Source organism: Polypterus senegalus, chromosome 1 (assembly GCF_016835505.1).
Source record: "Polypterus senegalus isolate Bchr_013 chromosome 1, ASM1683550v1, whole genome shotgun sequence".
Taxonomy (NCBI): domain Eukaryota; kingdom Metazoa; phylum Chordata; class Cladistia; order Polypteriformes; family Polypteridae; genus Polypterus; species Polypterus senegalus.
Genome location: NC_053154.1, coordinates 201,134,133 through 201,148,204, shown reverse-complemented (window position 1 = coordinate 201,148,204; position 14,072 = coordinate 201,134,133). Strand labels below are relative to the sequence as shown.

General features: G+C 35.3%; 1 protein-coding gene across 1 annotated transcript in view; it reads right to left on the bottom strand.

The window, feature by feature from the left end:
* Positions 1-230: 230 nt before the first annotated feature.
* clk2a (CDC-like kinase 2a) overlaps positions 231-14,072 on the bottom strand; it is a 29,068-nt gene continuing 15,226 nt past the window's right edge. Inside the window, exons 6-13 of the mRNA XM_039767160.1 lie at positions 13,301-13,417; positions 12,971-13,137; positions 11,040-11,134; positions 8,530-8,659; positions 7,843-7,925; positions 7,371-7,450; positions 5,758-5,848; positions 231-1,854 (exon numbers count right to left, since the gene is read on the bottom strand). Of these exons, the coding sequence (XP_039623094.1) occupies positions 1,654-1,854; positions 5,758-5,848; positions 7,371-7,450; positions 7,843-7,925; positions 8,530-8,659; positions 11,040-11,134; positions 12,971-13,137; positions 13,301-13,417 (964 nt within the window). The 3' untranslated portion in view covers positions 231-1,653. The remainder of the gene's footprint in view (positions 1,855-5,757; positions 5,849-7,370; positions 7,451-7,842; positions 7,926-8,529; positions 8,660-11,039; positions 11,135-12,970; positions 13,138-13,300; positions 13,418-14,072) is intronic.

The window sequence follows — 14,072 nt, the reverse complement described above, 5'->3', positions numbered from 1 at the left end:
CTGTTTATATACAAAGTTTCTTTATTATAAAATACTGACAACAGAACATAACACCTATGTGAATGGACACTGTGTAACCTGCATCTGTCACTTTCGTCTCGGACACTCTTAAATACCTGCTAATATTGAACCCAAGTAAGCAGCAGCTGGGACATATCACAAAGGCATAGTCAGAGGATTAGGTCAAACAACTATCTGAAAGGCAAAGAAAACACAGAAGAAAAAGAAAAAATGATTTTACAGGACATATTTATCTCCAAATTATAACTTTATACACAAATATAAACAAAATTGCAAACATTTACAACGCTCCTTATTTACAAGTTTGATGAATATACACATTTTCACATTGGAAGGAAGTTTTCCCAAACTGACATGTAGATGCTGGTCTAACCATAGGAAGAGCTGGTAAGGGAGAACACATATCCTCGGAGGAATGATGGAGGGCATCAAATGAACCGAGGCTGAATAGGGGCAGTCTACATTTGCTTTTCTCACCTTTATACAAATAAATACAAATGCTACACTAAACAGTCCCCACATCTAAATTATTTTAAATGCATAAAATAAACACTTTAAAAACATTTCCTATTCAGTATGTATTGTTTACAAAAACATTTTCAAAAGGAGGTGTTATTTCAGTTTTGTACTGTAATATTTTATTGCATGTGTCACGATTGTTTCATACCAAAGAATGATTAAACATACAAAGGAACCTAGTGGAAAAGTATTTCAGTTTCAGCAAATTACTAGCATGTCAATTTTTGTTTAGGTTCCAGACTCTCACTGCTTACTAGTCTTGAAAACCTTACTGAAAAACAGTAAATTTAAGATTACAACAAAAGGACAACCTTATTGTGCAGACTTCTGCAATTTTTTTCCTTCTTGAAATTAAGCCAAGTGCCATTCATTTTGTTTCAATTTCAAAGCCTGGGTCACTTAACATTGGCAGTAGAAGTTGTTATATTCTATGCGTTGTGTGCTAAACTCAACCTTTAAACCATACATGAAAGTGAAACCCAACCCTAGATGTGCAGCATTGAACAGTGCCCTCACAAAACCTGTTTAAACCCCATGTAACATTGAAGAATAATTAACCCCACAAAACTACAATTTATTCTTAACCACTCCTTTAATAAGGGATACTGTCATGGAAGGAATGAATAAGGCAGATACATGTAAAGGAGAGGGTAGACTGCATTAAAAGCAGTCGTGCTATGGAACACTGCTTCCTAAATGTGCTGGCCCTGTTTTACACAAAACAGAGCAAAAAAGGAGCAGCAATTTTGCAGCAATGGTTCATCTCTAAGCCTTATTGGTAGATCACATGTAACCTGAAGGTTTCTTAATTCTCACACTCAAACTTCACCACTAGAATACTCCAGTAGCCTTTGGCAGCAGCATCCAAGTACAAAATCCATGAACAGTTCAAAGAAGAAAGAGGAGGAACCATAACTCCTCAATTTTCCTCCACCCAGAAACAAATGCAAGTAATTTTTGCCACGGTGCAATGTGAGCAAATCTTGCCCACAAGTCAACAATCCTTGTAGCTCTTGAAAGATGAACCACATAATGTAATTCTTTTTAAAGCCAGAAGTGATCAGAGAAGTTTTTAATGCATCTGGCTACTCCAGATTCTCTTTAGGTTAAAGGTCACCGGCTGATGTCACGGTTGCCTTCCCAGTTCTTCCCACTAGAGCTCCCTTGCTGCTCTGAGCCGTTTCGCAGTGGCAGAAAATAAGAGTGCTTCAGGCATTCGCTCAAAGTTACACGTTTTGATGGCTCATAATCTAGCATGCTCTCGATGAGATCAAACAGCTGATGATGCTCCTCTGCTTCACAAAGCATATACCTCTGTAACACAAAAAGAAAACCTATGTTAAGAAATTGGAAGTTTCAATACATATGTAAATATTTCCTTCCAATAAACTGATCAAAAAAATTAAAGGAACACTGAAAACACATCAGATCGCAATGGGAAAAAATGTTGAATATTTATACTGATCTGGACAGGGTAATGTGTTAGGAGCGAAAGGATGCCACATTATTTGATGGAAATGAAAATTATGAACCTGCAGAGGGCTGAATTCAAAGACACCCCGAAAATCTGAAAAAAAATGATGCGGCAGGCTAGTTAATTTTGCCAAAATTTCATTGCAGCAACTCAAAAAGTGTACTCAGTAGTTTGTATGGCCCCCACATGCTTGTATGCATGCCTGACAACTTCGGGGCATGAGCCTAATGACAGGGGTGTGGAAATCAAATTTTTTTCTACTTGTCTGCCAGTTAAACTCACTTGGGCATAAACAAGTAACAAAAGTGAAAAATAGGTTATTTTTTCTGAACTCTTATTGATACCAAAACTGCCTTCCATTTTAAAACTGAATAAAGTTCTTTCAGGGAGTAGTATTTTGCCTTAGACATCTCTTTACTAAATTCATATTGGAGAATAATCTCTCACAAGAAGCTGTGGAAGTAGAAACTTGCTTTTAGACTCGCGCTTTGACATACAGGCAATGTGTTTCACAGACAGCTGATGCGACAGTGGTGTCTTTTCTGTCGACTTTCTTGCTGGTAAATAATGTGGATGTTTTGTCGGCAATAAATGGCTACTGACGGCAAATTTGGGAAAAAACGGAGTCATGTCATCTGCATTTACCCATGGAAACTCTTTGAGCCATTGCGATTGAAAAGACCATTTTGGTTTTTTATCATACACACAGTCCCTTTCACAGCTTTTGTTTATCTTTTCTTGCCCTCATTGTCAGGTTTTTCAGGGCCTGTTGTGCCAGTATTAAATCAAGAAACGATCCATTTCTCATCCGCGATGCTGCTTGCTTCTGTTTCAGCAACACGCATATAGCGAGAAAAACGTGCTTACCGCAGTGCATTGTGGGTTACGCAGATAACTCCTAATGACTTATTCGAAAGATGGTACATTTTCAAAGAAGTAAATATTACCAATGTCGGGAAAAAATAATCACATCTAAGTGAAGATTTTTATAGATATTTCATAACATTTGGAAACCGTTAGAATGTTTTCTTCATTTTTAATAAACTGACAGTGCGAAACCAACTTTTTATATGAAAAATTCTCTAATCAAATACAATCTATAGACAGCTCACCAAAACTGATGTTGTCACACAATACATTCCTTAACTCCTCAATATATCACAACCTACGCAAAATCGCAAATTTCATGAAAGATTAACTGCCTAACAAGCTTTGTTATGCGGTGAAAATATTTGCATTATAAGTAAAATTACCACATTTTTATGTAGAAACAAGGAATTTTATCAATATATAAAAGTTATCGATTATAATGAAAAAATCAGATTACATGGAAAAAAAAAATGACCGCATCTCCAAGCGTGTAAATAGTTGGGTAAAATACTTAAGACTGTAATAGTTCTTCCCCTTTGAAAAATCTGTAATTTTGTAAACAATACTGAAGACCAATTTGAGACGAACATGCCTAAGTAGACTGTTTCCGCATGAAGTGCGTACCCAAATATTTAAAATTTGAAAGTAGTGGTAAAAATGTGCCCTGCACAGCACATATAATTCTTTTTCCTACAGAAAATTGCACTTGTCCGTGGACAACTGAAACCAGAAAAACACACTTGTCCGATGGTCAATTTACCCGTGTCAGGCGTTGGATTTCCGCACCCCTGCTAATGAGATGACAGGATTGGGTCCTGTGGGATCGCCTCCCATATCTAAACCAGGGCATCACCGAGCTCCTGGACAGTCCGTGGTGAAACCAGACTGCACTGAATGGACCAAAACATAAATGTCCGAGAGGTGTTCTAGTGGATTTAGGTAAGGTAGGCGTGGGGGCCAATCAATGGCATCGATTCCTTCATCCTCCAGAAACTGCCTGCATACTCTAGCCACATGAGGCCAGGAGGAACCCAGGACTCACTGCACCAGCATAGCGTCTGCAAATGGGTCTAAGGATTTCATTCCAATACCGAATGGCAGTCAAGGTGCCACTGCCTAGCTTATAGAGGTCTGTGCCTTCCTCCATGGATATGCCTCCCCAGACTATCACTGACCCACCATGAAACCGGTCATGCTGAATGATATTACAGGCAGCATAACGTTCTCCACGGCTTCTCCAGTCCCTTTCACGTCTGTCACATGTGCTCTGGGTGAATCTGCTGTCATCTGTGAAAAGCACAGGGCGCCAGTGTTGGACCTGCCAATTCTGGTATTCTACGGCAAATGCCAATCAAGCTCCACGGTGCCTGCCAGTGAACACAGGGCCCACTAGAGGATGTCAGGCCCTCAAGCCACCCTCATTAAGTCTGTTTATGATTGTTTGGTCAGAGACATTCACACCTGTGGCCAGCTGGAGGTCACTTTGTAGGGCTCTGGCAGTACTCATCCTGTTCCTCCTTGCCCAAAGGAGCAGATATCGGTCCTGCTGATGGGCTAAGGGCTTTCTCCTAGAGCAACTGCCTGTCTCCTGGAATCTCCTCCATTCCCTTGAGACTGTGCTGGGACACACAGCAAACCTTCTGGCAATGGCACGAACTGATGTGCCATACTAGAGAAGTTGGGCTACCTGTGCAACCTCTGTAAGATCCAGGTATCGTCTCATGCTAACAGTAGCGACGTTGACTGTGGCCAAATGCAAAACTAGTGAAAAAAACAGTCAGAAAAGATGAGGAGGTAAAAATGTTAGTGGCCTCCACCTCTTAAACCATTCCTGTTTCGGGAGTCGTTTCATTGGTGCCCCTCTAGAGCACCTTTTGTTAATTTCATTAACACCAAAGCAGCTGAAACTGATTATCAACCTCCTCTTGCTGCTTAACTGACCAGATCAATATTCCAGAAGTTTCACTGACTTCATGCAAAAAGTGTTCCTTTAAGTTTTTTGAGCAGTATATATTAAGTCGGCCTTAATATAGTGCCCAACAAATACTAAATACACTTTTTTGTTTTAATTATGTTTTGAATTTTATGATCTAGTTTGATTTTAGAGTGTGTTCCATTACATGCAAAATAATGAGATTTTTAAAATGTACATTTTAACCAATATCACAATTTAAAAAAAAAAAAAAAATGGATTAACCATTATATGGGCTTAATTGTGGTACAATGGTTTAGCTCTGCTCTCTCACAGTTCAGAGGACCTAGTCTCTCGGCCTAGCCTAGTCACTGTTTAGAGTCTGCCAGTTTTCCTCTTTGTCCAAAAGGTATATTTACAATGGCAGACTGAGGAGCAGCCCTAACATGTCTTGCTGGGAGTAACTTGAGATGTATGCTTGTCAAGGGCGTTTTCCTGATGACAAATTCTTCTGTTCTATATCATGCTGTAATGGATAAAATGCATTCAGGAAATGGAACAATGCATTAGGAATACTAACTGTTATTTCATAGGAGTAAAAGGTATTCTTCGAAATGTTTTAAAAATTTCAGATGGCTACATACTGTAGGTTTTTCTGTATGACAAATGATCCTAAAGGAGAATATAACCTTACAGTATACATTCTAAATTTACACTTTTCGTGGGTTCTGGCAGTAGTGTTATTCATGTTTTATATGTCTACAATGACAAGGTTCATGATCCTCTCCATTTTTTAAAATTTCTATCCTTACCTTTTTGTTTAGCCCATTGGGCCTTTTTTAAGTCATGGGCTGGATGCACAACTCACAATTTATACATTATGTAAGTAAACACAGAAGATTAAAACAGTTTTTCAAAAAGAATACAGTGGTGTCCAAGTATATTTACAGTAAACACTCACCCGGAGTGGTTTACAGTTCTCTCTGACATATCGCCCAGCTGAAGAGCTTTCATCCCAATCAAGTCTTCCATGGTAGAAATACTTTTGCTTACTTAATAGAGAAAGGGGAAACAGTTAAGTTTTTCTTTTAGATAAATAGAGAGAGAGGTTTTAATCAAGCACCTTAATGGCATGTTTTTTATTAGACCCGGAATCACTTGACTTTTTGTTAAGGATTAAGAAGATAGCCCGAGTCTAATGTAAATAAAAAGAAACTGGAAAGACACTCAGGTAAAAGGAAAAAAGAGGGCTATGGTCAACATCAATGATGAAATGGTTTCTAAATATCACCAGAAGTCACCTACAATGCATTATTTGGTTTTATCTGCTATCAAATGGCAGCAACTACTATGAAATAAAAGGCTTACACACTTTAGGTATCCATTTCATTACAGCACAGCATCAAATATTGGTCATTATTTTAATGTTATTTTCCAGCCCATTGATAAAAACACGTAGTACAAATCTAGACTATGTACTGTAGTTTGGAGTATGCATATTGCAAACCGTATGACCTTCCAATGCCTGTAATGGACTTCATTGAATGGCATCAGTCCATTAAAAATCATCAAGCACAAATACCTTATTCATTTTCAGCCATTTGTTAGATATATGCATGATTTGCATAATAAATTAACACCGTTCATAAAAAACATTTCTGAAAAGATATTGCTATTGGTAGGAGCCACCATCATACCCACCACTTTCTGGTGTGAAATCATACTCATTGTCAAAATTGCTTCAGATTATTGGTCAGGTTCCATCCAATAGCTACAAATTTAACTAACTGCAGCCAAACTACAGGTTTCAGAACACACTACCTACCTACCTTCTGCTGATTAAAGATAAAAATATACATGAACCAGAAAAATAATATGCTTAGGAAAATTGAATATCCACATATCGTTTACAGTTGGGAAATATGCACAAGTATATCATCAGAGGCTAAATCAGGTCCAGATGGATGTATGTAAAATGAGAAAGTCCCTTGCATCTAAAGCATCCTACACTTAATGAATCACACAAGAAATTCACTTCAATAAAAGTTAGCATGCAAAGTCTATTAATTCATCTCTGAAGATGCAATAGGAATACATTTTCTTCTATAAAGAGCATCAAAATAACATTTTAACTTCTAACTGAGCTTTATAAACTACATGGGTTATTTAATCTTTTTAATCCAGGGTGGAGTATTAGGCTGCATATTCACTTTCCCAATAACTACCTTAAACCTTATGCTTTTTTGGCACTTGTGCGACTAAATTACATACCCAAAAATAAACAGCTATTCTCCTTATGTAATAAAGGAGTTGCAAATTGTGTGTAAATATAAAAATAGTCAGTGTAACACTCCAGATTTTTTAAAAGAAAGTCTCAATATGAACAGAAACCTGCATTTTACACTAATGTCTGCTAAAAGGCATTTTAGGAATTTGTCTGCCAAAAAACTGAATTTTAATGTACACATCCAAAACATTTAACGATGCACAACTCTGGAATCAATACGGGACACGTCATTGTCAAGTGGCTATTATCACAAAGGGTTTTTTGGGGGGAGGGGGGAACAAACTTACCGAGTTTTTCGAATCATTCTAGAAGGAACTGGACCTAAAATTCTCTCCATCATTGCTAAGTGTTCTCTGTTGTCATGCGTCTGAAGATAATAAATTTATGTCAACCAATGAAGCAAAATATTGAATCTCTTAATGAGAAGGTTTTTACAATGTCATTAGAAACAGAGGCTGATTTGATTTACATTCCTAGATGTTCATTGCTATCACTGCACAACAAAATAGATATAATTCACTTACATAATGAACACATTTTGTGCAAGGACAATAAATTAGTACTTAATCTAACTCATCTGGATAACAGATTCTACACAAACATGCAAGTTTGACGAAATCCATTAATCTTCCTAAGAGACTGTGCAATAGGACTTTTGCTCTATTATACAGCTCAACAACTGTTGGTTGACTAAGCATGTGGTTACTTATCACAAATGTATACAAAAATCAGAACTCCGTTAACACCAATACAGCTTACCTGAAACAATGTGAAGCCAAGGTAATATTCAAATATTATGCATCCAATGCTCCAAACATCACAAGCCTGGTGCCATCCCAATTCTGAACATAAAAGCAAGAATTATAGAAAAGGTTACAAAAATAGTAGGGGTTTAATGTGAAAATGAAAATATATTTTTATTAAGCCTAGCATCAGGTAGGACTAGTGCTGGGCGATATGGAAAAATCATATATCACGATATGGATTATTTTATATCACAATAATGATATATATCACGATATACCACCCACAATAAAGTACGTTTCCAGTTATTCTCTGAAAAGTTTGACAAAAATATCATTGCATACTTTTTTTTGCAACTTTATTTTGAAGTGACATTTAACTGAACTGTCACAAAACCACAAGATGGAGTTTCTTTGCGAAAAAGTTCATTTTTATTCTTGATTACCACTTATATAAAGGGTAGAGTATGCATTGCATAGCGACAAGACATTATCATTCATTTGTCATAGCCTATTTAATGCAATATTTTCTTTAGTAATTGATAAAATTAGGTTAGAAACGATAGAAGAGAAATAGGACGATAGACACTTTATCGTCCCCACGATATATATCGTCATATCGCCCAGCACAGGTAGGACAAAAAAAAAATTTGAAGTATTAAAGTATTTTATTTAAAGTATTTTTTTTTCTAGGATAACCTACCCAAGATCACCTCAGGTGCCCTGTAATGTCTGGTTGAAACAATGGTGCTGTGGTGTTCATGGTCAAAGGTAGCACTTCCAAAATCCACTACCCGCACTGATGTGTTCTTCACTGTACGTTCATCACGTTTCTACCAGTAAAAAAACAATATGCTTTATAATTTGATAATGTCCTCTAATAGTTTTATACCATTTAATTACACTTCCAGATTCAGTAATGGGTCTATAAAATTACCACAAACATATAATATGTAGATATGTCTCAAATGTGAAGGTCAGGATAGAAACAAAAAAGATCTCTCTCTGTTGACCATAACATATATTACTAAATTGTACTAAATTTAATGTATACTTTTGTTTCAAGAAAAAAAAACAACTATTTACCCATCAATAGCAACTCACCTTTAAAATTTAAATTACTACTTGGGAAATTTACTAACCTGTTTTGGTTAAATTACTTATTGGTACATTAGGTTGGTTCAGCTGATTAAAGCCAGATATTTTTTTTAAGTTCTACATCTGCCAACAAATTTCAACAAAAGGAGGCAACATTGGCAATTTCAATTCAACGACCACACACTCGGGTGACGAACAAGACAGTTTCCCTTCTGGTTCGTACGCGCGATGATTTCAACACGTTAAATCTCTCCCTGTGCAGAAAGAGCGCGCAAAGGCAGTTAAAGAATGCACCTGGCTTGTTTTTAAAGAGATTCTTTGAGCATTGTTTTAATCTTGCTGTATTTAATGAATTACTTTTTTCTATTGGATTTTAAGCTCCACTTCTGTTTTTATGGGATCATTTATTTATTGAGGGATTCTGAAAGCACTGCACTTTAATTTGGACTTTGTTTTTGATCGTTATTTTGTTGATTTTAATAAAAGCACTTGGCACTTTTTGAACCATCCGATTGCTCCATTGTAGTGCCTTACTGTCGTGCTCATCGGTAAAATTACCAACGGTGAGGGATCCTGGAAGCGAGATGGGAGCATGCAGCAAACCCGCATCGTCAAAGACTTTACCTCAAAACTGTCCTCTCCACCCAGTTCCTCCTCACTTCCTTCATGCCAGAACTCGACTTGTGCAAGGTTAGTTTTCTTGGTTGTTTATGATTAGTTTTTGTATAAATTACGAATTTTTCAAATGTTCATTTTTTTCCTTGTGCTTAAACTCATTAAAAATTTTTTTTTTACAGGGAGTGGTTTGTAAGGCTATAGCGTAAACTCTTGCAATGTTAGTTTTCTCAGGGTTATTCAATGTTTTTACGTTCAGCTTACTATTACACTTTGCATTCTATGGCATAATTAACTATTTTGTGCTTAAAAATCTTTAAAATATATATCTCTATATATATATATATATATATATATCTATCTCTATATATATCTATCTCTATATATATATATCTCTATATATCTCTATATATCTATCTCTATATATCTATATCTATATCTATATCTATATCTATATATATCTATATATCTATATATATATATATATATATATATCTCGTACGGTCCAGAACGGATTAATTGTATTTATATAGAATCCTATGGGGGAAAATTACTTCGGGTCACAACCAAATCGGGTTGCGACCAGAGATTTGGAACAAATTACGGTCGTGACCCGAGGTTCCACTGTATATTCAAAGTACATGAACTTTGTTAGATTCTTTATATGCCAGAAATTAAGACTAAACCATAACTTGTAAAAAATAAAGACTACAAACTTTAATGAAAGCATTCTATTACTCTGGCCAATGGCCATGTAGTTTATTACCAGAATAAGGAAGAGTTAAACATTTTACAAAGTCCAGGACTTAATTTCAAAGTACAAATTGCATCAGAAAGGGTCGTATGGTAAAAAGACTATAAATAAATAAATAAAACCCCATTACTTATACCTTACCTTTTGCCGACAAGGAGAGCAAATGAAGGACAAAATGAAAGTCTCACAAGCAGCCAAAAATTGAAAATAGTGTATTTATATATTTGGTAAGGGGTGTGAACCCATGCTCACCCTTCACTTAAGTTATTCATAAAGCTATCAATTTTGGATGCTTATTGGTTCCATTGACTTATTCTTAATGCAGGGGCTAGTCACAATAGCCCCTCCTTTTATTATATATATATATATATATATACATATATATATATATATATATATATATATATATATATATATATATATATATATATAAATAAAAACACACACACACACTGCAATGAGGTAGCAAGTATTATGACAAAGTGCCAAAAATGACCAAGGACAGTGGTTCTACTTATACCAGTAACTAACAGTGCGACCTTGATAAAGTTAAATCCTGCATAGGCTCCAACTTTAAAAAAACAAAAATACATTAAAACTGTGTAAATGTGTAGCATTAAATGCCAATTACAATAATTTACACTCTATGAAACCATTTTATTAATACAAAAGCTTGCATTTTCTAAAACCACCTTCTTTTTGATGATTAATGGTTTATTTCTTTTGCCATACATTTTATTACTTACCTTTTCGGCATTATAACTTATTGTATAGTCGGAATTCAGAAACAGAATATTTTCAGGTTTTAAATCTGTGTGGGTTAACTTGTTATCATGAAGAACTAAAAATAGAAGAGAAGAAGTATTACTTAGATATAATTATATTTAAAAAAAATCAATTTGAGAGTTCTATTTAAAAAATCAATTTCAATGTTTCATTGTGGACAAAGATTACAATATCAGTTTTTTTAAACAACAAATTTCATAATTCGCTCAAATGGATTATTTTAATTTCCATAAGTAGCATATGCCTATAACACATTTTAATTTCACAAGCCATCTTCGTCAGGTGTCCTTAATGCCAAAGCACTTTTATTATAATTATTTAAAATACTAGCACAGATCCTTGCCTCCTCACCCAGCTCCATCTGCTCCTATGGCTGCAGCTGTTGGAGCAGATGATGACACAAGGGAGAGAGCAACAAAGAAAAAAAGTCTTTAATCAGCCATTTAAAAAAAAAAGACAGATTTTCTTTCCCCAGAAAAGGCAAGTCTCTGCACACTGCCACTGAAAAAGATGATATCACAAATTACTTGAAGTGGATGGTGATGTAAATCCACTTGAGTGGTGGAAAACAAGTACATTTCCCCAAAATGGGGAAAGTTGCATAAAAGTACCTGTGCATTCCCATCACAAGCAGCCCTTCTTGAGGGGGCTTTCAGCACTGGAAAATAAGGATGGAAAATGGAAATGGAAAATGTTGTAAACTTTAACTGTGCTGTTCTGAAGCCAGATGCTATGAGCAGACTGGTGTTTCTGTCACATAACTTGGAAGTTTCTTCAGTAGAATTTTACAATTATTTTATCGGATATCTTTGGGCAATATTATAAATACCCTGAAGTTAGTAATTTGTTTAAAATGTTATAGGTTTGGGTTTTTTGCATCTTTGTGCAATATATGACAGAAGATGTTTACAAATACTAGTTTTTTTCCTGTGTGGTATTTGACAGAACTTTGGACTTTTACACTATAGTACAGTATGTGAGATTTTCACTTTTGCTTGTATGCTACATGATTAACCTTACAGCAAAGCAGTTTATGTTTACCCAGACTGTAAGGTTTATGGTCTGTATTTAAATTCTAATTAGTATTTTATTCCCTTTAGATTCATACCTATTTTACATTAAGGGTGTCTGTTTAAAATGCTCTCATTATAGTAGATTGTTAGTCTTAGTGCATAAATCCCATAAGCCACTCTGGAATGGTTTACTCATACTTGCACTGTTTGATCTAAGCAATACTCCAAGTGGTGATTTTATATGTCTGTGCTATTTTAATTTAGTTTTAAGTAAATAAATAAGACCAGTTTTCCTTGCCTGTTTCCATTAATCTCATTAGTAAGCTACAATTAATACCCTATTAACAAGACAAGGCTAGATCAAGAAGATTTTTACAAACATGTTTTTAAAGGATGCAAAATACTGTCTAAATATCATTATTGTCAAAGTCCCTGAAAATAACGAGAATTTTTGCCAATATTGCACACCCCGACTGAGAAGACACAATTTTGACACTCCAGTCCAGGAAAGTCAAAAGTATCTTCTCAAAGACAGAACTGAGCAAGAATGCTTCAAAGAAATTTAACACATGACACTACAGTATCTCCTATGAGGAGTAGAAGTCTGTGAGACCTTTTAAGTAATACCGTGTTCAACAGAAAGGTAAGGGTTTGTACAATGAGCACTGTTGCAAGCATACACAATCAATATAAAATAAAGGTGTGCAGTTTTGCTGCCTACGACAATCCTTGCTGTATAGAACCTAACACGACTAAAACTTTTAAAAAAATATTACCTACTTCTTCATTGCATGAATAGCATACATATTACTACAAACAAAAGTAAAGAAACACTGACATGCAAAACATACACAAAAAGGTCTTTCACAAAAACTTACATTTAACAGCTTGACAAATCTGGTATGCCATATGCCGAACTTGGGAAATGGAATATGGCACATAGTTGTTCTCTTTCAGGAAGTCAAAGGTACTGAGGGCCAGAAGCTCAAAAGAGATGCACATGTGTCCATGATAGTCAAACCAGTCAAACATCTGAACACATAAACTAAAGCAAAGAATACAGTCTATTAAAAGAAACAATTCTAGTAATATAAACAGATACACTTGATTTTGTTTTGTGGTCATTTTTCATCTGATAATATTTCAGCCAAAGCAAACACCTGCAAATTTAATAAAACCAAAGTCATGATGCACACTGAATAACTTACTGCTTGTTGTCAGGATCTCTCTCATTAATTTTCTCTAAAACATTGATCTCCAAACGAGCAGCTTCTTTGTACTTCTCCACATTCTTTATTATTTTAAGTGCGACTCTTGATCCGCCTCTGCAAGAAACCCCCCCACAAAAAAAAGATCCCCATTAATTAAAAAAAACAAAAACACAAAAACAAATAAAATCAGTCAAATGGCAGTAAAAGTTAAGCTAGCTACCTTTCATTGGTGGTAATATGTTCTGAGTTTTTGCATTTAATAAGTCATAAATAAGCTATGTCACTTTTGAGGCACTGCTATAAAACAAAACACTAATGTACAACACACACAAAAATAAAATTATTTTGTATCCTATTTGTTAGCATATTTGAACATCTAGCCATTTCTGACCATGCATTTTACAGACACCTGTTTGATATATACACCACAGATGCACTTAACCCATCTGAAATTCTACAGTTCTGCCAGCCCAGCAATCCTCATTTGAGGAGTCTAAAATATCTGGGGATTATCACTATCATATCACCCACCCTAGGTTGAGAGAACTACAATAAGCATTGAAGATATTAAAAATGCTGTTTAAAAAAAAAAGATGATATAAAATAAAAAAAAAGGGAGTTTAACACCAAAAGGAAGCCAGCTTTTACGTGCTGCTTTGGATACTTTATAGATCTAGTATAAATTAACTAATGTACAGATTTGTTTAAAAATATTACAAAATATGAAGGGGCATGTTTTATAAAAAGAAAGATGATGCTTCACAAATGA